The sequence below is a fragment of the Caretta caretta genome, chromosome 11 (genome assembly GCF_965140235.1).
Source record: "Caretta caretta isolate rCarCar2 chromosome 11, rCarCar1.hap1, whole genome shotgun sequence".
Lineage (NCBI taxonomy): Eukaryota > Metazoa > Chordata > Testudines > Cheloniidae > Caretta > Caretta caretta.
The window spans coordinates 79,690,360-79,715,556 of record NC_134216.1 but is presented as its reverse complement, the minus strand read 5'-3'; the positions used below and the strand labels follow the sequence as shown (position 1 = coordinate 79,715,556).

General features: G+C 47.5%; 1 protein-coding gene across 8 annotated transcripts in view; it reads left to right on the top strand.

The window, feature by feature from the left end:
• The first annotated feature begins 1,055 nt into the window (after positions 1–1,055).
• Positions 1,056–25,197, top strand: part of PCNT (pericentrin) — a 239,033-nt gene continuing 214,891 nt past the window's right edge. For 6 of the 8 annotated variants that reach the window (XM_075118197.1, XM_048868999.2, XM_048868997.2 and 3 more), the window contains exon 1: positions 1,058–1,279. In XM_075118197.1, the coding sequence (XP_074974298.1) occupies positions 1,232–1,279 (48 nt within the window). In that variant the 5' untranslated portion in view covers positions 1,058–1,231. Of the gene's footprint in view, positions 1,280–25,197 lie in introns of all 8 variants that reach the window. The other 2 variants (XM_048869001.2, XM_048868996.2) reach the window with 2 other exon arrangements.

Genomic DNA, 25,197 nt, shown 5'->3' with positions numbered 1-25,197 from the left:
TAGGAGCCCCTCCCCTTGGGGCTGGGATGGGAGGGGGCACAGAGCTAGGAGCCCCTCCCTGGGGGGGTAGGGCCAAAGGGGGGGTCCCTAGAGCTAGGAGCCCCTCCCCTTGGGGCTGGGATGGGAGGGGGCACAGAGCTAGGAGCCCCTCCCTGGGGGGGTAGGGCCAAAGGGGGGGTCCCTAGAGCTAGGAGCCCCTCCCCTTGGGGCTGGGATGGGAGGGGGCACAGAGCTAGGAGCCCCTCCCTGGGGGGTAGGGCCAAAGGGGGGGTCCCTAGAGCTAGGAGCCCCTCCCCTTGGGGCTGGGATGGGAGGGGGCACAGAGCTAGGAGCCCCTCCCGGGGGGGCAGGCCCTCAGGAGGCGGTCCATAGAGCTAGGGGGCAAGGTGGGGCCTGTGGGGGGGGGGTCCGCGCCCCCCCCCCCGGGACGCACGCAGCCCCCACGGGCAGCGCAGCACCAGACGCTCTCCTTGCCCCGCCCCCACAGGGAGGAAGCGCCTCACGCCCTGGGCCTGGGGGCGGAGACCCCCCCCTCCACTATCCCAGCTCCTGACTGGCCGGCTCGGTTTTCCCGGGGCTGAGGCCGCGCACTGGCGATTGGCTAGCTCCCCTGTGGGGGCGGGCCCTAGCCCCGCGTCCTTTTGAACTGACCATCCAGGCAGCCGTAGCTCCGCGGTGGGGAGGAGCTTCTTCCTCGGCGCTTCCGTTGGCGGGGGCGGGAGCTGCAGAGGGAGGAGAACGCCAGCCCCCGCCGTCAATCCCAACCGTCCGTTCGTGCGACTGGGCACAGTGCCCCGCCCCCTGCCCCGCCCACTGCCCCGGGGCTTCCCCGCCCACAGCCCCACAGCCCAGCCCCGCCCACTGCCCTGCCCCCCCCCCCCGCCCCCTCCCCAACCGCCCGGGCCCGGCCCAGACCCATCCCCCGCTGGCCGGTGGGTGGCCGCTGGGCGGAGTCGGCCGCGCGGCAGGAGCCCCTCGGGAGCGGCCAGGCTCCCTGCGGGCAGGGCCCTCGCCGGGCCGAGCCCCACGCGGGGCGCCCTGCCTGGCCTGGGGCGGAGCGGGGGGCGGGGCCCCGGTCCCCGCGCGGCCCTTCCCTGAGCGTGCGCTCGGCGGGCGCCATTGTGAGCCCGCTGGCGGCCGTGAGGCGCCTCGGAGCCCGTTCCCCTCCCCCAGCCCCCCGTCGGGAGCCTGCCCCGTTCGTCGGGCTCGCGCCCCCGGCCCGGCCCCGGCCATGGACGCGGAGGAGAGGCGGAGGAAGCTGGAGGCCGGTAGAGCCAAGGTGATGATGGCGCTCCCCTTCCCCCTCTCCTGGGGGGCTGGGACTGCCGGGCTCCTTCCCCGCCCCTGGGGGCCGGCTGCCGGGCTCTTTTCCCGCGGGGGGAGAGTGGGTCAAGGTGGGTCGATGAGCGGCTGGACTCCTGTTCCCCCCCCTCCCCCCCAGCCTGGGGGGCGGGGGACCTGGGCTCCTTTCCGGTGCTTCAGCCCCCCCCGGTGAGCTGTGGGGGGGGGGAGTCCCCATGACAGCACCGCGGCGGGCGGAGACCCCCGGATGGGGCTGTGTGTTGTTTAAGGTCGGTTCTGTGGCAGGCTCGCAGCCCTGACCTGAGGCTTCCCGCTCCAGGCCAACCGCTGGGGCCCTGAGCGGCGCGCGGTGAGGGTCTCCTATAGCTGGTCCCCTTCGTGTGCACCCTGCTTCACAAACACACAAACAAGGCCGTCGCCCCGAGAAACTTGTAGTCAAGAGCCAGTCCTGCAATGAGCTCTGTGCAGAAATCTCCCTTGTTGGGGCGAAGTCCTGCACCACTGAAGTTTTGGGATCTAAGACACCAAAATCCATGCAAGTGAAAATGTGGTGTTTGTTTATGGATTGATTGGCCCTGGATTCTGATGGCCGTTCAGTTTCCTATAAAGAGCAAACTGAGGATAAGTGGGTGAAAACTGAAGAGAGTATGCAGTGGATATTTTGTGAGTTGCACCAGTGTATAAATCAATTAATGTTGCGTGTGTGCACATCTTGCGTAGGTACTTAAGTGCAACTACATCAAAATGGTTAATTTTATATATAGTCACTGACAGTTCTCCTGGGAGTAGCTGAAATGCTTGTCTTGCTGAATGTCCTGCCTAATGCAGGGATATTGGGGAAACAATCTACCTTGGAAATCAATATAAAAGTTACACTCAAGGTGGGGAATTTTGTTACCAACGCCATCTGTTTTTTCATTTGGCTCACTTAAAAATTGCTGCTTTGTTTTAACATTTTAATCTTAAATGCAGGTTCTAAATGGCTTCAGTGTAAGAAAATAATGGTTTCAGAAGCTGTGTAACCAGAGAAGTGAGAGTCTTAATTTGGTGGCTTTGGAGGGTTCTCAGGGGTCAAGGGGATCAGAGTTCAGAATAGTGGTATGAACCCAAAATATGAGTTACATTTTCTGCTGCTTAAATAACTGATAAACTCTAGAGGCATGTCAGGGTCAGAGTAAGGATGATTCTTTTTTAATACTTACACTTCATTTACTTGGAAGTATATTGATACTTGAGATTATAATTATAGGTAGTGGGAAACAGATTTATTCTGTACTAAGAGTGGAATGAAAAAAACGTTTACTCATATGTACAAGGTTAGTATTGTTATGGTCAATGGAACCTCCCATGTGTTTAGAAACGTACAGCATCAGGGCCCGAGAATGTAAGCTTCTCACTGCAGTTACTGTTGTCTTTGTCTTGTACAGTGCTGAGCACTTTGGTGATACCTAACAAACAAATAGCACTATTTGGAAAAAAAAAATCACATGTGCTTTACATTGATAAAACATGATCATTTTCATAAATGTTGATATGACCAGTCACTATATCATTTATGTCCAAGGTTTCTTTTGTTTTTGTGGACTGTCTTTGGTCTCCAAGTAGAGAAATATGATGCTGAAATCAGTGATGAGCTGCCAAAATCTTAACCGGTTCCCTCCTCACCCCACTAGGGGGTCATGGCCCGCCCCCCGGGACCCCTGCCCCATCCATCCCCCTCCCCTGTCCCCTGACTGCCCCCAGAACTGGGCAGGAGGGTCTCGTGGGCCACCGTAGTGGGTGCCCACTCTGGCTCCTAGGGGCAGGGTAGCGTAGCTAGTGGGGGAATAAGGGGAGCAGCCGCTCCCCCCACTGATCACATCAAAAGTGGCGCCTCAGGCACCGACTCCGTGGGTGCTCTGGGGCTGGAGAACCCTGGGGCTGGAGAACCCTGGGGAAAATTTGATGGGTGCAGAGCACCCACTGGCAGCTCCCCGCTCCGCGCCTGGCCCCAGCTCACCTCTGCTCCACCTCCTCCCCTGAATGTGCCGCTTTGCTCTGCTTCTCCGCCCCCTGGGCTTCCCGCGAATCAGCTGTTCACGCAGGAAGCCTGGGAGGGCTGAGAAGCAAGCGGCGGCTTCTCACTCAGGCCCAGGGAGACGGAGACGAGCTGGGGTGGGGAGCGGTTCCCCTGTGGTCCCCGGGTTACCTGCTGCAGCGCGGGCAGCCCTCCTCATGCCCCCCCACCCCAGCTCACCTCCGCTCCACCTCCCTGGGCCTGAGCGCGAAGCCGCCGCTTGCTTCTCAGCCCTCCCAGGCTTCCTGCGTGAATAGCTGATTCGCGGGAAGCCGGTGGGGCGGAGAAGCAGAGCGGGGCGGCATGTTCAGTGGAGGAGGTGGAGGCGGAGCGGAGGTGAGCTGGGGCTGGGCGTGGGGTGGGGAGCTGCCGGTGGGTGCTCCAGCCCTGGAGTACCCATGGAGTTGGCACCTAAAGCGCCACATTTGGCTGGTTGTTAAATTTAGAAGCCCTTTTAGAAAGGGTTGTCCCTAGCGAACTGGTGCGAACCAGCTCCAGCTCACCACTGGTTGAAATGGTAACGGAAGCCACTGTGATCCAGCACATAGGACAGTAGACTGGGAATCTAGTTGTGGGTTGGCTATCCATCTGCTGCGTAACTTCAGACTGGTCTTAAGTTACCAAATCACACTACATCAAATTTAGTATCAGCGGCTGTAGCTCTTTAGCCAGTGAGAATATGAAATGCTAATTTGAGAGTTCTTACTTGTATTTCAGAATCGGAGAGACATGGTGGGTGAGGTAATATATTTTATTGGACAAATGTCTGTTGGTGAAAGGACTAGCTTTCAAGCTACCCAGAGTTATTCTTTCAGAAGGAGGCATTTTGACAAAAGGAGTTTATATTTAATGACTTTTTTTACCTCAGAGTAAAAATGATAGTCATCACACCTGAACAATTCCATCATATACATTGTGGGAAATAAAAGTAGATTCTTTTGAAGCACTTTGGATAAAATGTAGAAAAAAAATCACTTAAATATCAATTTTATCTTTTTACCACTACTTACATGTAGTTCTGACCTATGACTTGACCTAACGCTCTTGTATGTTTCTCTTGGCTGCATTATACAGGACAAAGTAGTACACGATGTGTGAGCAGGATTTTGTTAAAACTTTCCTTGTATTAAGTCCCCTATTAGTAAAGTATCTGGCTATAGTAAGAAAAATGTGGTATTCTAGTGTAAGAAGCAAACTGTTCCCACCTGTTGGACAGCTGTCACTTTGCCATCTCCAAATCAGTGGGGGCTTATATTCTATTTAAAGCTGCATGCTGTGCCAGTGTTGCATCTTAGGACTTGGCTACACTTGCGAGTTACAGCGCAGTAAAGAAGCCCCAGGCACACTAGCTCACCACCCGTCCACACTGGCAAGGCACTAAGAGCTCTCTGACTCCGTGGCTACAGCGCTGCTGGTACTCCACCTCGGCGAGTGGAATTACGTTTGCTGCGCCCCTGCTGGAGTGCCGTGGTGCCAGTGTGAACGAGGTATTGCATTACTGCGCTCTGATCAGCCTCTGGAAACGTCCCATAATCCCCTTAAGTCAAGCGGCCACTCTTGTTTTTGAATTGCTGCAGGAATGCGGATATGCCTTTTGAAAGCTCTGTTTCTGACAGCTGGCTGCTTATCTGCTCCTAGACAAAGCAAGTCATTCCTGTGGAATGTTGTGTGAGAGAGAGAGGTGGGGGAGGGGGAAGAGGGGAGTCTGCTGCTCTCTGAATTTACAAGACAGCATGCTGACATGGTCTCAGCCCCACAAAACCCAATCTCTCTCTCCTCCCCCCCCCCCACAACACTCTCCCTGTCACGCTCTGCTGCCTGCTCCCCCATTTGAAAAGCATGTTGCAATCACTTGCATGCTGGGATAGCTGCCCACAATGCACCGCTCCGAATGCTGCTGCAAGTGATGTGGTCATGCCAGTGCGCTTGAAGCTGTCAGTGTGGACAGACTGCAGCACTTTTCCTACTGCGCTCTCCGAAGGATGGTTAACTCACAGCGCTCTACATCTGCAAGTGTAGCCATGCCCTAAGAGTTCTTTAGTTCAATATTAAATGTTTAGCTTTTGTAGGCTAATTAGTTACATTACACTACATAAAAATTCAAAGGTAGGTAAAAATCAGAGCTACTGTTACACCTCTAATTACTCAGGTGAAATATTTTATTTAATATTTGTCACCCTTCCGCTGTCTTAGCACTCTCATTCTGAGGAAGCTTAATATCCTGATGTTGCCTGTTCTGAACCTAAAAGAAACATTAACTAGGTTTCTGGAAGCAGTTCTGTGGATCAAATGTGGGGCTTAATCCTGAAAGTTCTGTGTGAAAAGACCACTGTAGAATCCCATTAACATCAATGGGACTCTGCATGGGAGTCTGACAAGGTGGAACAACTTGTATGGTTCAAACCATGGTTAGAAGAAGAGCAATACTGCCAACCCTGAACATTCAAAAATGTTGAGTCAGCCCTCCCTGCCTTTCCTGAAGTCATGAGATTGGTTTAAAAATTGTGAGATTTAAAAAATAAATTTCTGTGTTATTTATTTGCCTTCTGGTGTTCGTGCCTTTTAGGGTTCATATTTTCAAACTTTTCTCTGCGTCCATGTGGGGTAGAAACTTAAAAAAAAAAAGTGAGAGAGATGAGGTTCTCACATAGTCACATTACACCAGCAGCTGGCATGTCATGGAAAATGCCAACTATTATGAGATTTGCAATAAAATTATGTGACAAGTTACTCTACTCCCTGTAGATGTAAAAAGGACCAGAAGTATTCCATTATGTTTTTTGGTTGTCATCTTGTGGATTTCCAATTTACTATAGAATGAGGTGAGGAAAAAATCTACTTTGCATCAACTAATGCCAGTATCAGAGAAAGTGATTTTAAAATACCGACAGTAAGGAATGTCAATACAGTACTTGTGAAATATCCTCCTTTTTATCAGGCCTTTATGCTTGTTTTTATAAACATATCTTGGGCAGCTTATCTGTATCTAGCCATCGCCACCATAGATCCTAAAAATTCTCAAGAAAATATCCAAGGTACTGTCATTATTAAATGGAAGTGAAATCAGAACCAAAGAAGGAATTGTCCGAGTTCAAGAGTAGTTACACTTGATCCATCTATCCATCTCTTGTTGAGCAGTCTGAGAAACTAATATGGTGGGATTCATTCATAGCTGAATTATTAGGGCAGTGTAACTTACAAAGAAATTAAGAATATAACAAGAACAGACAAACTGGGTCAGACCAAAGATTCATCTAGCCCAGTATCCTGTCTGCTGACACTGGCCAATGCCAGGTGCCCCAGAGGGAATAAACAGAACAGGTAATCATCAAGTGATCCATTTCCTGTTGCTCATTCCCAGCTTCTGGCAAGCAAAGGCTAGGAATACCATCCCTGCCCATCCTGGCTAATAGCCATTGATGGACCTATCCTCCATGAATGTATCTAGTTCTTTTTTGAACCCTGTCATAGTCATGGCCTTCACAATATCCCCTGGCAAAGAGTTGCACAGGTTGACTGTGCGTTGTGTGAAAAAATAAAAACTTCCTTTTGTTTGCTTTAAACCTGCTGCCTATTAATTTCATTTGATGACCCCTAGTTCTTGTGTTATGAGAAGGAGTGAATAACACTTCCTTATCTACTTTCTCCACACCAGTCGTGATTTCGTAGACCTTTATCATATTCCCCCCATTAGTCATTCCTTTTCCAAGCTGAATAGTCCCAGTCTTATTAATCTCTCCTCATACGGAAGCCGTTCCATACCCCTAATAATCTTTGTTCCCCTTTTCTGAACCTTTTCCAATTCCAATATATCTTTTTTTTGAGACGGGGCGACCACATTTGCACGCAGTATTCAAGGTGTGGGCGTACCATGGATTTATATGGAGGCAATATGATATTTTCAGTCTTATTATCTATCCCTTTCTTAATGATGCCCAACATTCTGTTCACTTTTTTGACTGCCGCTGCACATTGAGTGAATATTTTCAGAGAACTATCCACAATGACTCCAAGATCTTTCTTGAGTGGTAACAGCTAAGTTAGACCCCATTATTTTATATGTATAGTTGGGATTATATTTTTCAATGTGCATTACTTTGCATTTATCAACGTTGAATTTCATCTGCATTTTGTTGCCCAGACACCCAGTTTTGTGAGATACCTTGGTCACTCTTTGGAGTCAGCATTGGACTTAACTATCTTGAGTATTTTTGTATCATCTGCAAATTTTGCCATGTTTCTGAGTATGCCTTTTTCCAGATTATTTATGAATGTGTTGAACAGCACTGATCCCAGTACGGACCCTTGGGGGACAGCACAGTTTACCTCTCTCCATTCTGAAAACTGACCATTTATTCATACTCTGTTTCCTATCTTTTAACCAGTTACCAATCCATGAGAGAACCTTCCCTCTTATCCCATGACAGCTTACTTTGCTTAAGAGCCACTGGTGAAGGACCTTGTCAAAGGCTTTCTGAAGATCTAAGTACATTATATCCACTGGATCACTCTTGTCCACATGCTTGTTGACCCCCCTCAAAGAATTCTAGTAGATTAGTGAGGCATGATTTTCCTTTACAAAAACCATGTTGACTCTTCCCCAACAAATTATGTTAATCTATGTGTCTGACAATTTTGTTCTTTATTATAGTTTCAACCAGTTTGCCCTGTGCTGAAGTCAGGTTTACCAGCCTGTAATTGCCGGAATTACCTCTGAAATTAGGTTTCCTATAAGCCACATGGCCGCGCAGGTGCCTATTTAGCACTGTGCAGGCACTCAGGGAACTCGCACGGGGCCAGGCCAGGGGTGCCCCTCCCCCAGCCTCAACCTAGCCTGGCCCTGCTGGGGCACCCAGCCTTGCCACGGTCCAGACCTGCGGTGGCCGGGGTTCCCAGCCCTGCTGTGGCTGGGGTGGGGTTGCACGGCTACGGAGCTGCTGTGGTGTGGGGTGGCGCCTCTCCCCCACAGCCCAGGTGCTGTTGTGAAGAGAGAGAGCTGGGGGGAGTCCTTTCTGCCCGCTGTAGCCCCGGAGTACTCTCCTGCACTGCAAACTCCTCATCCCTGGCCCCACCCCAGAGCCCGCACCCCCAGATGGAGCCTTCACACCTCTGCCCCCCAACCTTCTGCCCCTGCCCTGAGTCCCCCATCCCTCCACCCCCAGCTGGAGCCCTCACCCCCTTCACTGAACCCTCTGCCCTGGCCCTGAGCCCCTCATCCCCGGCCCCTCCCCAGAGACAGCGCTACCACTGCATGAATTTGTAGAGAGGTGGTGGAATCTCCATCCTTAGAGCTTTTTAAGGCCTGGCTTGACAAAGCCTTGGCTGGAATGATTTAATTGGTGTTGGTCCTGCTTTGAGCAGGGGATTGGACTAGATGACCTCTTGAGGTCTCTTCCAACCCTAATATTCTATGAAGGTGATGTGTCACGCATCTCCTCCATATTGGTGCATGTAACAAAATTGGTTCCGTACATGGGTGGGAAAAATTAGAACGCTGCTCTGGAGCCCTTTAAAAAAATTGGTATCACATTAGCTATCCTCCAGTCATTTGGTACAGAAGCTGATTGAAATGATAGGTTACAGACTACTGTTAATTGTTCGGCAGTTTCATATTTGAGTTTCTTCAGAACTCTTGGGTGAATACCATCTGGTCCTGGTGACTTATGACTGTTTAGTTTATCAATTTGGTCCAAAACCTCCTCTAAATGGCAACTCAATCTGGGACAGTTTCTCAGATTTGTCACCTAAAAAGAATGGCTCAGGATTGGGAATCTCCCTCATCCAGGGGCCCCACTGGTTGTTTAGCAGGCTTCCTGCTTCTGATGTACATTTTTTTGCTATTACCTTTTGAGTCTATGGCTAGCTGTTCTTCAGATTCTTTTTTGGCCTTCCTAATTATATTTTCACACTTCATTTGCCAGAGTTTATGCTCCTTTCTGTTTTCCTCCCTAGGATTTAACTTTCACTTTTTAAAGGATGCCTTTTTGTGTCTCACTGCTTCTTTTACTTTGTTTAGCCATGCTTCCACTGTTTTGGTTCTCTTACTATGTTTTTTAATTTGGGGTAAACATTTAAGTTGAGCCTCTATTATGGTGTCTTTAAAAAGTTTCCACTCAGCTTGTAGGCAGTTCACTTTTGGTGCTGTAACCTTTTAATTTCTGTTTCACTAACTTCTTCATTTTTGTGTAGTCCCCCTTTCTGAAATGAAATGCTACATTGAGCTGCTGTGGTGTTTTCCCCGCCACAGGGATGTTAATTTTAATATTATTATGGTTACTATTGCCAAGGGGTCCAGCTATTTTCACCTCTTGGACCAGAAGCTGTGTTCCATTTAGGACTAAATCAAGAATTGCCTCTCGTCTTGTGGGTTACAGGACTAGCTGCTCCAAGAAGCAGTCATTTAAGATGTCAGGAAACTTTATCTCTTCATCCCGTCCTGAGGTGACATGTACCCAGTTAATATGGGGATAGTTGAAATCCCCCTTTTTTATTTTAATAGCCTCTCTCATCTCCCTGAGCATTTCCCAGTCCATATCACCATCCTGGTCAGGTGGTCGGTAATATATCCCTATATTCTATATTCTTATTATTATATTCTATATCTCTATATTCTTATTATTAGAGATTCTATGGTACAGTTTGGTTCATTTAACATTTTTACTTCATTTGATTCTATGCTTTCTTTCACATATAGTGCCACTCCCCCACCAGCATGACCTGTTCTGTCCTCTGATATATTTTGTACCCTTATGTTACTGTGTCCCATTGATTATCCTCATTCCACCAAGTTTCTGTGATGCCTATTATATCAATATCCTTGTTTAATACGAAGCACTCAAGTTCACGCATCTTATTATTTAGACTCCTAGCATTGGTACATAAGCACTTTAAAAACTTGTCACCTTTTAGCTGTCTGGCATTACATAATGTAATTGAATGTGACTTTTTATCATTTGACTGTTTCTCATCAGATCCTACCTGTATCATCTTCCATCCTCTTCCCATTAGTAGGACATAGAGAATCTCCATTAACAGATCCTCCCCTAAGGGATGTCTCTGTCCGAACCATGTGCTCCTCTGCACCTGTCGGCTCTCCACCAGCCCTTAGTTTAAAAACTGCTCAACAACTTTTTAATTTAAAGTGCCAGCAATCTGGTTCCATTTTGGTTTAGGTGGAGCCCATCCTTCCTTTATAGGCAGCCCCTTTCCCAAAAGTTTCCCCAGTTCCTAATAAATCTAAACCCTTCCTCCCTACATCATCGTCTCATCCAGACATTGAGACCCTATGGTTCTGCCTGTTCAAATGTCTCTGCGCGTGGAACTGGAAGCATTTCAGAGAATGCTACCATGGAGGTCATGGACTTCAATCTCTTATCTAGCAGCCTAAATTTGACCTCTAGGACCTCTCTCCTATCCTTCCCTATGTCACTCGTATCTACATGTACCATGACCACCAGCTCTTCCACAGCACTTTGCATAAGTCTGTCTAGATGTCTCGAGAGATCCGCAATCTTCGCACCAGGCAGGCAAGGCACCATGCGGTTCTCCTGGTCATCGCAAACCTAGCTATCTATGTTTTTAATGATTGAATTGTCCATTACTAATACCGGTCTCTTCCTAATAAGTGGAGTTCCCTCCTCCGGAGAGGTATCCTCAGTGCGAGAGGATACCACAACATTATCTGGAAGGAGGGTACCAACTACGGGATCGTTTCCCTCTGCTCCAGTTGGATGTTCTCCTTCCCTGAGACTTTCATCCTCTGCAACAGCACAGAGGCTGTCAGTCCAGGGGTGGGACTGTTCTACTGTGTATCGGAAAGTCTCAAGTATAGTACTTTCGTCACTGAAGACACCAATCAGTGTTCCGAAGCAAAAAGTCACAGAATTTGTAAAAAGTCTAGTCAACTTCCATTTTGTATTGGTAGACTCTGCTCAACCTCTAAATCTATTTTATGCAGGTCAGTACTGCTTGCTGCTTTTTAACTACAATTATATTTGTAGGCTATCTAAAGAGTCTTTCCTGAAGGTAACTCTTTTCATAGTCTTCACAGGATAGAATGGCTTTTCAGAGTGCAGAGCAGGCTCCTTTACCCAATTCATACAAAACTGGTTGTATTCCAAGTGTAAGTCTGGAAAGCTGTCTGTCCAGAAAAGTGAGGGGAGAGAGGCATGCAAAACTTCTTGGTCTCCTCTTCACTGCATAGTTAACTAGAGTTGCCTGCACTTGAGTTAACTCCTTTCACATAAAAGCAGCCACGCTGCAAAATAATACTTGAGCTGCACAGAATGGTTGTTCTAGCAGCTGGTGAGTTGTGCTAACTTGATCTTTAGTATCTACCCTCTGATTGGCCAGCCAACTTGAATTAAAACCACCATCATGCTTGATTTCAAGGTTTTTGTGTGTGCATGGAACTTGAGTTAGCTTTGCAGTGAGGATAAGCACTCAAAGGTGCACATTAATGTGGTAAGGCTTGCAACCTCCAATCCCTAGTCTGCATGTAGACCTGAAATGATGGAAAAAGATAGGCTTTTTCCTCTCCACTTTGGGACAGGTGGCACTCAAGCTAAATCCCCAGCTCTGGGAAAGGAAGTATGCTGCCCATACCTAATGACCTTATTGGAGTCTATCTGCCCCCAATAGACACAGAGAGGCTCTCTGCAAAGTTTGTTTTCTGCATAGGAGGAGGGGGTGAAGTTGCAGTAGACAGGGATGGTTGCAGTGTCATTCCTACATATCCACAGAAGATGGTTGCAAAAAGTTCATGCAATGCCAGGCTATATTAGCTTCTCTGCATATACTCCCCACTTTTGCTCCACCTACATCCCACTCTAGAAAGAGGAGAGTACTAGGTAGGATTGAGCCATGCTACTGGGGAAAAGGAGTGAGCTTCCAGAGGGGTGCAGGTTTGTGGTTTCCTGCAGATCACAGGGGTTCTACTGGTGTTGGGGGGAGAGGACTCTGGGTAAAGATGAAATGCCATCGTCCTGACAGAATGATGGAAGGTTATCAATTCAAGGAAGTCTTGATGAGATGAGAAGCTGGATATGAGTCAGCAGTGTGCCCTTGTTGCCAAGAAGGCCAATGGCATTTTGGGATGTATAAGTAGGGGCATAGCGAGCAGATCGAGGGACGTGATCGTTCCCCTCTATTCGACATTGGTGAGGCCTCATCTGGAGTACTGTGTCCACTTTTGGGCCCCACACTACAAGAAGGATGTGGATAAATTGGAGAGAGTCCAGCGAAGGGTAACAAAAATGATTAGGGGTCTGGAACACATGAGTTATGAGGAGAGGCTGAGGGAACTGGGATTGTTTAGTCTGCAGAAGAGAAGAATGAGGGGGGATTTGATAGCTGCTTTCAACTACCTGAGAGGTGGTTCCAGAGAGGATGGTTCTAGACTATTCTCAGTGGTAGAAGAGGACAGGACAAGGAGTAATGGTCTCAAGTTGCAGTGGGGGAGGTTTAGGTTGGATATTAGGAAAATCTTCTTCACTAGGAGGGTGGTGAAACACTGGAATGCATTACCTAGGGAGGTGGTGGAATCTCCTTCCTTAGAAGTTTTTAAGGTCAGGCTTGACAAAGCCCTGGCTGGGATGATTTAATTGGGGATTGGTCCTGCTTTGAGCAGGGGGTTGGACTAGATGACCCCCTGAGGTCCCTTCCAACCCTGATATTCTATGATTCTATGATCTAGAGCAGGGGTTGTGGGCACACTATGGCTAACGGGCCATGACCGGCCCGTTGGACCTTTTAATCTGGCCCTCAACCTCCTGCTGGGGAGTGGGGTCAGGGGCTTGCCCTGCTTCATACTCCAGCCAGGGAGCGGGGTTGCAGGCTTCCCATGTGGCTCCCGGAAGTAGCGGCATGTGCCCCCTCTGGCTCCTATGTGTAGGGGCAGCCAGGGGGCTCGGCATGCAGCACCCACCCCAAGCGTTGCCCCCTGCAACTCCCATTGGTTGGGAACCTGACACAGAGCTGCTTAGTGCTGCGCCTCCGCTTAGGAGCTGGAGACCGGGGGTGGGAGGGGGGCATGCCGCTGCTTCCGGGAGCTGCAGGGGCGGTGCCTGCAAATGGGGCAGAGCTGCTTGGCTGTACCTCCATGTAGGAGCAGGAGGGGGGGACATACCACTGATTATGGTAAGTGCTGCCTGGAACCTGCACCCCCAAGCCCTCCCCCACACCCCAACCCTCTTCCCCAGCCCTGATCCCTGTCCCGCTCTCCGAACCCCTCGGTCTCAGCCCAGAGCACCCCCCCCCCATCCTAAGCCCCTGCCCCAGTCCGGAGCCCCCTCCCACACCCATAACTCCTCATTTCTGGCCCCACCCCAGAGCCCTCATCCCCTCCCGCACCCCAACCCCCAATTTCGTGAGCATTCATGGCCTGCCATATAATTTCTATACCTAGATGTGGCCCCTAGGCCAAAAAGTTTGCCCACCGCTGGTCTAGAGGTTTTCCTGCTTTTTTAATAGAAAGGCAGCCATTTGATTAGATTTGTATTCCAGCATGTATATCTTATAACTTTAGCATCCTGTTCTTGTGGCTGAGTGAAGAGCAACCAGCTGTAACCTGGTTTTAAACTTCTCTAAAAGCATCTCCCAAACACTCAAGGATTTCCCCAGGCATTGCAGGGAATGTAACAAACAAGCAATTCAGGCTCCTGGACTCAAGAATTAAAATAATCTTACAGCATTAAAATATACCAACATTCAGTACTTGTATTGCAAGTAATTTTAGTCCTCACCAGATCCTTGGATTCCAAGAGTAATACCACAGTTACTTGAAATGTATTGCTATACTATTTTTATATAACTGCAGAATACTTTTAATTTTGAAAACACCCACAGTTAATACTTTGATAAATATTGTCTGTTTAGTGTGATGGAAAGATTCAGCAGTATCACAGATCTCTAGAAAGAAGCATCAAATAAGAAGCTTAAACAAGTGAAAAGGGAAAGTCTGCTATAACAAAGGTCCTGTGTATTCAGTGGTTCCATGGTAGCAGCATTTGCTGAGGAATACACTATTTGCTGTAGAGTTCTGCAAACTGCATTGTTCTTAAAAAATTATATTTCTAGCCCTCCTGGATACAAAGGTAACCTTGAAATGGATGTAAACTGGTGCATCATTTTCTTTGGGTATTTGTACACTACAGAAACCATACTGGCATAGAGAAAAGGAGGACTTGTGGCACCTTAGAGACTAACAAATGTATCTGAGCATAAGCTTTCCTGAGCTACAGCTCACTTCATCGGATGCATAGGTACATTGCTGTAGGTATGCTGGCATAACTTTGTAGTGTAGATCCAGCCTGCAGAAATGGAAGGTGTTTTCTATTAGTGTAAGACTACTACCTCCCCGAGCAACCGTAGGTACATCGACAGAAGCATTTTTTTCCGTTATGTAGCTGCATCTATATTGGGAGTTAGGTCAGCTTAGCTACATTGGTCAGTGGTGTAGATTTTTCACATTGCTGACTGATGGAGCTGTGTTGACTAATGTTTTGTGTGGACCAGACTTTCTTGTGGGCTAGCCTACCCTAACAATGCTACAGCAGGATAGCTACAGCAGTGCCACTGTAGTTCTTCAGCATAGCCATTCACTACAGCGACAGAAGGGATTCTCCCATTGCTGTGGTGACTCCACCTGCCTGAGAAGCAGTAGCTATGTCGATGGAAGAATTCTTCCGTCTATGTAGGGCTGTCTACAATGGCGGTTAGGTTGGCCTAACTACAGGGCTCAGGGGTCTGGCTTTTTCACAGTTCTGAGAGAAACAGCTGGGTTGGCTTAACTTTTGAATGTAGACCTGGCCAATAGTTTGCAGACCACCTCAGAGGTGTGAACTGCCCCATTTGTCTTAATTAGGTTACATTTTATAGCGCTCTAACTTGCTGGCTCGGGGTGTGAGTGCAGCAAGTCTGAACGCTTTAAAGCACTAGTGTAGATAGGCTGTGAGCTCTGGGAGCCATGCTCCCAGCACTCGGAGCTAATCCCCAGCGCTCGCACGCAACCACAGTCGCACTTCAAAGCGCTGATGCAGGAGCGTTCCCGCAGCAGTGCTTTGAAGTTTCCAGTGTAGACATACCCTTAGTTAACTTTTGAAAATTCAAGATGACAACATTTGGCATTGAAAGTGCGTGGAGAATATAAAACAAACAAATTTAAAATCAAATACAGGAACTACTGTTGTGATTGAATTATTCATTTGCATAGTGGTTTTAGAAAACTCATTATTAAAATGTATCTAAAACTGCCACTGAACTTTGAGAATTTTCACCAGTGTGTCCTAGAATCAAGGGTCCTTGTAACAGAATTTCCAGCTTGCTGCAGAGCATGCAGCACCTTGGCTACGATCTTATGTTTCTACCAGCAAATTTAATCCAGTTAGTAACTGAAAAAACAAGAACTAAGCTAATTTGTTTTATTTGCACTTTAAGGCCCCGTGTACCCTGGCAAGTTTGCATGCAGTAAAGCAGCTGTGAGCGCTGTAGCTCCCGAGGTGCACAGATGGCCAAGGAACCGAGTGCGCAGAAACTGTGCAGATGCAGCGCTCTAAGATAACCACCCCGAGGAGGGGCATAGAGCTTTCTGTGCTGGGGCTCACAGCACTCTGGTGCCTGTGTAGTCGCCAGGGTGATGACACTGCTGCGATTGGCCTCCAGGAGGTGTCCCACAATATCTGTTCTTACCTCTCTGCCCATCGGTTTGAACTCGACTGCCCTGCCCTCAGGTGACCCACTGTCAGCCCCACCCCGGACATTCCTGTGCAAATTTGAAAGTCCCCTTCCTGTTTGCTCGGTGGTACGTGCAGTGGTCTCAGCGCATCTTTCCAGGTGGCCACGCCTGCTCCACGCACTAGGCGGTCCCCTGCTTGGAGCAATGCCAAGCTGCTGGACCTCATCGGGATTTGGGGAGGGGAGGCTGTGCAGTCCCAGCTGTGCTCCAGCCGTTGGAATGATGATACCTACAGACAGATTTCTAGATGCATGACAGAAAAAGGCCATGACCGGGACACACGGCCGTGCGGGGTCAAAGGGAAGGAGCTGCGGAACGCCTACCGCAGGGCATGGGAGGCAAACTGCCACTCCGGTGCTGCACCCACCAGCTGCCGGTTCTACAAAGAGCTGGAAGCGATACTCGGTGGTGAGCCCACCTCCACTGCAAAGTCCCCTGTGGATACTTCATTGGTTTGCGTGCCAGTTGAGAGTGCACTGAGCCGGGAGGAGGCAATCTTGGATGAAGGAGGGAGGGGAACCCAGAGGCAGAGGATGACTTGGAGGCCAGAGATGCATGCAGTCAGGAGGTCTTTTCTACCCTGGAGGAGCCTAGCCAGTCACAGCGGTTGGATCTTGCCGAAGCACAGACAAGAGAGGAGGCCTCTGGTAAGTGGATCTGAGTTTGGGAATTGCTGATGTGAGATGTTGGGGGTAGGAGGGTTGCAGAAAGCAGGCTTGTCTCCCACCGCATGCCTAGTTTGAGCAGCAGAACAGGCTGTTGATACACTCCCTCACTTCACGGAAATCTCCCTCAGAGATCTCCAGGAAACTCTCGTGGAGATACTGGGCAATCCACTGCCACAGGTTCCTTGACAGAGCTGCTTTGTTTCTTGCCCCATTAACCATAAATTTCCTGCGCCACTGTGCCGTTATGGGTGGGGTGGGATGGGGGGACAACATTGCTGCACAGAGGCTAGCTGCATAGGGGCCAGGGTGGAAGCCGCAGGCTTGGAGAAGACCCTCCCTTGATTCCCTGCTCACCCTCAGCAGCGAGATATCTTCCATAATGTTCACCTCCTCTGGAAAGTGTGGGGACAAGAATGATTATCAGGCCCACCCTACAGTGCTAACTCTCCCCAAGTTCCCAAGAGGCATGTGCCCAGTGTATAGCAGGGTCCAGTGATTTACCCTGCCCCTGCCGCTACTCGCCATTTTGGAGGTCTTGTGGCTTGTGTACCTGGGGTCAGCCAGTTAGTGACAGGTGTGAGAGTACTGGCTGTGTTTTAAAGCACTGAAACAGTGTTGTCTATATTGCAAACAATATTGTTTCTGCAGAATGCTGCATTTAAACTTCACAGAGATGACCTTGGGAGCTTCCCTCTTTATCGGTGGTAGAATGGTTTTGAATTATTAGGAAGTGTCCAAGAAGAACTAAGGAGGACTTTATGCATGAAGTTATGATGCACTCCGCTGCTGAGAAAAAGGAATTGAAGGAGTGGCGGGACAGCGAGAAAAAGGACTGAAAAGAGAATGCGGCACACCAGAAAGAAGCCACGGAGTGGCTCTTAACAGTTATGGAGCGCCTAGCAGACACGCTTCAGCTGATACTAGCTCTTCAAACCGAGCAGTTCTGTGCCCGCACTCCCCTGCAGCTGCTGTCACAAAACTCTGTCCCGTGGCCCCCCCCTTTGCCCCCCCCCACACTGCCTACACACTCCTATCAACCTCCTGGCTCCACTCTCTACCCGCAGCATTCCACTCCTCCCTCCTCACAGTACAGCAGTGTGGACTCCCACTATGAACTGCACTCAACACCCATCCCTCTGCAGTTTGGCCCTGCTGAAGTACAGAACCTGCTGCATCGTACTCCAAAGGAGAAGGTTGGGTATGATCCCTGGGCATACACAAATCTGTAGCCATCCCGGGACCCCACCTCCACTTGAGACCTTCCCTTCCCCCATCCTCCTCCCTGCTGATGAATTTTTTTTTCCCATTTGACTCTTCTCTGGTTGTTGTCTTTCAATAAAAGAATTGTTTGTTTGAAAGCAATCTTTTTTTCTATTACGTGAAAGCAAAAAGAGCACTGCAAAGCAACATACAATTATGTTAAGGCCCCTTCTTGCATCATGTGAGCCATCCACCTCTTAGCATTACAAGCACTGCAATCCCAAGCATAGCAACAAATATTAGTGGCTTTCAGCTTCAGATTACTGCCTCAAAGCATCCCTGATCCTTGTGGCCCCGTGCTGTGCCCCTCTAATAGCTGTGGTCTCCGGCTGTTCAAACTCAGCCTCCAGGCGCTGAGCCTCTGCGGTCCAGCCCTGAGTGAAGCTTTCACCCTTCCCTTCACAAATGCTATGGAGCGTACAGCACGTGGCTATAAGCATAGGAGTATTGACTTTGGCCATGTCCAGCTTCCCATACAGGCATCACCAGCGGGCTTTTAAATGTCCGAATGCACACAGCGGGCTTTTAAATGTCCGAATGCACCGAATGTCCACAGTCATTCTGCACTTGCTCAGTCTGTTGTTGAACCGCTCCTTGCTGCTGTCAAGTTGCCCCATGTATGGCTTCATGAGCCACGGCATTAAGGGGTAGGTGGGGTCTCCCAGAATCACAGTGGGCATTTCGACTTCCCCTACGGTGATCTTCTGGTCCAGGAAGAAAGTCCCTGTTTGCAGCTCCTTGAACAGGCCAGTGTTCCGAAAGATGCATGCATCCTGCACCTTTCCAGACCAGCCTGCATTAATGTCTGTGAAACGCCCACGGTGATCCACAAGTGCCTGGAGAACCATTGAGAAATACCCCTTGCGATTAATGTACTCGGTGGCTAGGTTGTCTGGTGCCAGAATTGGAATGTGTGTGCCATCTATTGCCCCTCCGCAGTTAGGGGAGCCCATTTGTGCAAAGCCATCCACAATGTCACGCACGTTGCCCAGAGTCACTGTCTTTTGGAGCAGGATGTGATTAATGGCCCTGCACACTTCCATCAACACGACTCCAATGGTCGACTTTCCCACTCCAAACTGGTTAGCAACAGATTGGTAGCAGTCTGGAGTAGCCAGCTTCCACAGTGCAATCGCCATGTGCTTCTCCAGCAAGAGGGCAGCTCTCATTCTCGTGTCCTTGCTCCGTAGGGCTGGGGTGAGCTCATCACACAGTCCCATGAATGTGGCTTTCCTCATGCGAAAGTTCTGCAGCCACTGTTCGTCTTCCCAGACGTGCATCACGATGTTATCCCCTCACTCAGTGCTTGTTTCCCAAGCCAAAAGCAGCGTTCCACTGTGGTCAGCATCTCCGTGAATGCCACAAGCAATCTCGTGTCGTAGCTAGTATGTGTGGCGAGAACTATGTCACACTCCTCTTGCCTTTGTAGTTTAAGGAGTAACTCCATTGCCACTCATGATGTGTTATCAGCATGAGCAACGTTCTGGTAACAGCTCGGGATCCATTCCTGCACCCAGAAAGAGGCAGGGCAGGGTGCACAGTACACAAACTGTTGAAAGATGGCACCAAATGCGGACGGAAGCACAGGGATTGCTGGGAAGTGAAGCAATGCATCATGGGGCATTGGGACAGGACCCAGGATGTCCCGTGACCCCTTCCGCCTTCCCACAAGTCTTAGTGGCAAAAGCGAAAGAGGTGCTCTGTGGGATAGCTGCCTAGAATGCACGGCTGCGAATAGCACTGCAAGTGTGAGCACCCTATTGTGCAGGCAGCTGTCAGTGTGAACACACAACAGCGGTTTTCCTTCGGCGCTCTCTGAGCGGCACTGTAACTGCTGGCGCTGTAAGTTTGCAAGTGTAGATGTGCCCTAAGTTAAGGATCTTTGGGTAGCACTCTATAGAGCATAAACGCCAGTGGTTTCAGTTCAGTCTTGTGACACTGGTAATTTCACTCATGGACTAGAGAGGGAAGCATAGGCCTGCTTCCTGTGCTGTTGGCCATCTGGCGGTATCTACTGTGATACTTTGAGGTGTATTCTGGTAGGAAGTTTACATGTGATATTTCAGCAAAGGATACAGGGGCCGTTGCAAAAATTACTGTACCATGAAATCAGACCACCTTTTAATCAATTTATCAAAGTGCTTTCAGCTTCTTTAAATGAACTGTAATGCTATATCTGACAGCAACAGAAAGTGAAATCTGTTGGTTTGCACAGCAAAGACTTCTGTTCCACGTTGGTGGGGTAATATGCTTAAATCCACATCCCCTAGCAGCGAAAGTGAGACTCCACAGACCATTCAATTCTTGGCTCTCTTTTGAGATTCTCAACAATGCAAGTACTGACAATAATTTGTCATTTGCAATCCTGTCCGTGAAAATAGGGAAGCTAAAAGTTCATTTCACACAGGTCAGAAATCAGACATCAAGTGGTAATGACTGTCCGTGCTGACCTGTATTGTATGGTGAGTGGTAACCTAGCTGTTAAAGGTTTCAGAGTAGCGGCTGTGTTAGTCTGTATTCGCAAAAAGAAAAGGAGTACTTGTGGCGCCTTAGAGACTAACAAATTTATTTGAGCGTAATCTTTCGTGAGCTACAGCTCACTTCATTGGATGCATTCTATTAAAGGCTTTGTAGCTCATCAATTCCAGGAGCCATTATTTACCTGGAGAGGCCATTTAAAGAAAAGAAAAGTAAAATAAATAGAATAGTTTATATTCTAGCTTACAATTGGTAAGTAAGCAATTAAGGAAAATGCATCATTGGTTGTTGAGATCTTCTGTGTAACTCATTTCCCAGACAGGAAACACATAGGAGAATGCACTGGAGAATTGCTGTTAATGTAACAAGTGCTTTATTACCACGATTTTATGGTCTATACATTCTTCATATTATTAGAAAATTAGAAAATACTCACTTTTTAAATTGTGGTATAATTTATAATCATGGAATCATTCTATTAAAAGTGTTAAGTTTTCCTAACTAGTTGGATTTGATATAAGATCTCACCATCCACTAAAATAAATGTGCAACTATATGTTGACACGTATCTTGCATTTCCATTGAATTAATCCTTGCAGACACAAATTATTCATCCTGGAGTCAAAAAACTTGCCAAAACTAGAACCAAAATCTAATTTGTTCAGTTTCTACAATCTGTTAAACCATTAGTAAAACCAACTGTTGCCAGCCTTCATCTCACCCCCAAAACTCACATCAATGATTCGTGTATCCCAAGGCCAGAAAGGACAGTTGAGTATTTAGACTGACCTCCTGTTTAACATCGGCCATAGAACTTTCACAAAATAAGTCTTGTTTGAACTAGAACATCCTATCTTGGTTTAAAAATTGCCAGTGATGGAGAATCAACCACAAATCTTGGTAAATTGTTTCAATTTGAGCGGCAGAGAGTCCTGTGGCAGATTAACAGACATATTAGAGCATAAGCTTTTCTGGGTGAATACCCACTTCATCGGATGCATGTAGTGGAAATTTTCAGAGGCAGGTATAAATATGCAAGCAAGAAGTGGGTATTCGCCCACGAAAGCTTATGTTCCAATATGTCTGTCAGTCTGTAAGGTGCCACAGGACTCTTTGCCGCTTTTGCAGATCCAGACTAACACGGCTGCCCCTCTGATACTTGTTTTAGTTTGGTAAATTGCAGCTATGTCTATAAGAATGCTAAATTTCAAACATGCACAACAAAATAGGGGGAAAGTGTTATGTATACACATGCATTTGTCAAAACAGCAAATACCTTGAGTTTGTTTTAGTAGCTCTAACCAGAAGGTTAACTAATTTCAAATCCATGGCATCCCTACTTTTTGAAAAACTCAACAGATCCAGTGGATAACTAGCTGTAAAGTATTGTGAATGTGCAGTTTTTCATTTAATCCAAATTTGAAACATTATACTTTAACAGCATCCCTTTTTAATATTAGAGATTAACTCCATATCATCCAGCAGTGTTTTTAGCATACCATTTTTTCCCTGTAACAAAGTATAATTCTTTACACTTTCGGATCTACATCCAATATGTGGTGTCTTTTTTACTTAGAAAAACAATGGTGGTACAACAGCATGAGCTTTGGTGCCCTTCCTTGAATATTTTTTTGTACTGGCAGTCCAAATCTTCTCTATCTACGAATAAAAAGAGTTAGCTTACTTTAAAAAGCCTTCAGCTTCAAGCTTTCAAGCTTGAAAATACTTTTTGAAGAAATAATTTTTAGTTCTTTTGTTACTAATAATACTTTAGACATGTAAATCTGCGATCAGCTTTCAAATTTCATGTCTTTCCATTTATGTAACTGTATATTTTTTTTCAAATTGTGTAAGTGGGAGCTTTTAATTTTCATTTGCACCAACATGATGACGACATGGTCTTGGATGATTCTGGGAACTTGTTTTCCATCTCCTCTGTAAAGTGAAGAGTGCAATACACTAGAACTGCCAATGTGTCTTCAGAGATGTGAATATCTTTGTGATGGGTTCCCCCTGGGTGCCACCTCTAACTGGGGTACCACTGAGCCCCCCGAGACACCAGACTGGGCTCCCTTTACACTGTACTGCTGTGACCAGCCTGCCAAGCCCTTTCCCAGGCTCCAGCCTGCTCTTTACCAGCACACATACAGGTAGGGACACATCCAGCTGCAGTTACATACAGATGCTGTGATCAGCTCTGCATGGGGAGGCACAGCAAGGGCACCTCCCAGTTCCTAAGGCATGCACCTCCTCTCTGGAGTGTAAACCCAGAATTATACCATCTTGCACTGCAGAGAGAACTATACAGTGTAAGTCATGAAATTCGCTCCCTCCCTCAATGTGGAGAGGAAATATACAACAGCTTTCTGTCCTGAGTTGATTTCCCCACACACTGGTTTTAGGCAAAGCAAAATCAAGTTTATTAACTACAAAAGATAGATTTTAAGTGATTATAAGGGATAGCAAACAGATCAAAACAGATTACCTAGCAAATAAACAAACACACAAACTAAGCTTAATATACTGCACAGATCGGATATAAATAGCAAATTCTCCCCCTAAATGATGATGCAAGCAGACTGAGGCTCTTAAGGGGCAAGCTGCACTAACTTACAGCTTGGAATCCCTAGGTGTTTCATTCACAGGCTAAAAACCCCTTCAGCCTGGGTCTTACGCCCTTTTACGCCTAAAAATCCCTTCAGCACTTACACCCAGTTCAGTCTTTGTTCCTTAGGTGTTTCCGGGAGTCTCTTTGGGCAGGGAGTCAGTGAAGAACCCCGATGAGGTCAGTCCCCTGCCTTATATAGCTTTTGCATATAGTAGGAACCCTTTGTTTCAAAACTTGGTTCCCATGCCAGTCAGTGGAAAAACACTGGTATCCCAACATGGTGTCCAGTGCCAGGTGACCTGGTCACATGTGGCTGTAGTGTCATAGCAGGCATGAGTCAGAGGCAGTTTGTAGAGTCCTTAGGAAGGGTCCGCCCTGTCCCTCAAGTGAGAGAGAAGCTTCTTCTAAGGCCTGTTGTTTTCTCCTAATGGCCCTTTAACCTGAATGGGCCCTTCCCAGCCAGCCATCTAGACTGAGTGCATTCTGCCTAGTGGGCATTCTCCATGTGTAAACACATTTGTAACAGATACATAGACAATATTCCTGATTTCAGATACAAAAATGATACATGGATACAAATAGGATAATCATAGTCAGTACATCATAACCTTTCCAATGATAGCTTACGTGACCTATCTTGCATAAAATACATCATAGTTATGCCATAATCCTATCATAGTAGTTTTATGAAGAATATAGGGTGCAGTGTCAGTCTTGGGTAATGTGTTTAAAGTACTGTGAATATTAACAGAAGTAAGTTTTTTACGTGTAATTATTTTATGCCCCAAGGTACACAAAAATAAATTCTACACAGACTGCATTCCATGCTTCCCCTCAGCAACCCTCACTACTTTTAACCATTCGGAATCCAGGACAATTCCCCCTCAGTCACTAGGAGTCTGTCATCACTAACCTAAAGTTCCATCTTTCTCTCTCAGAATGCCTTCTCTCTATTCTCCTCCATTATAGTCAAAACCAAACAAAGCTTCAGCCGCTCGAAGACCCAACAGATTATGAGGGCCTTTCTGAGTCCATAAAACCTGCACCCAACAAATACCAGGCTTGGTCTACACTTAAAACTTACATTAGCAAAGCTATGTCAGTCAGGATCATGAAAAAAACACCACAAACAATATAGTTATGCTGACAAAACTCCCAGAGTAGGCATGACTATGCTGACAGAGTGCTTCCATTGGCATAGCTAATGTCATTCAGGAGGTGATGTTCCTACACTGGTAGAAAAACTCCGGTTGGTCTATGCTGCATCTTCACTATGGGGCCATGCTGACATAGCTGTGCATTCGTAGGCTCTATTGTGTAGACCTCTTTTCCTGTCCCTAATGTAGTCACTTGGAGCTCAAGTATAGCCACTGGTGTTTGTGTGGTATCTTTTTAATAAAATATGTTCAAACCAGTGGACTGCGTTACAGTTTTTATAATGAGCAGTGCATGTGGCTCTCCCACTGATGTAAATGTGAGATTTGCACAAGGATCAGGAGTCAAATATTATCTTTGTGCGGTGGCTAATCTTTTATTATTTATTGTCTTATTTAACCTCACTTTATGAGATCGTTTTCTGATCTTTAAAACTACCGCTCTTTGTGCCTTTTGGTTCTCTTTTTCTAATCCTCCTGTTTCTCTCCCCTCTTTCTTTGCCTTTCCCTCTCCTTGCAGCAACCCCTAGTTCCATTACTGTTTTACTCTGTGAGCTTCCCTCTGTCCCCTTCCCCATTCTGACTGATGAATTAATCAGCAATGCAGCATCATTAGGGTCTGTTGTGAACACTACACTGTGAAGAATGGTGTTTGCATCCCAGACCTTGTCTACACTACTGGGCTAAGTCAACTAAGTTATACTACTCCAGCTACGATAATGTAGCTGGAGTGGACGTAGCTGAGATTGACTTACTGCAGTGTCTACACCATGCTGCGTTGATGGGAGACGCTCTCCCATCAACTTACCTTACTCCTCTCGTTCTAGTGGAGTACCAGAGTCAAGCGGAGAGGACTCTGCGGTCGATTTAGCAGGTCTTCACTAAACCCACTAAATTGACTCCTGCTGCATCGATCGCAGCAGCATCGATCCTCATAA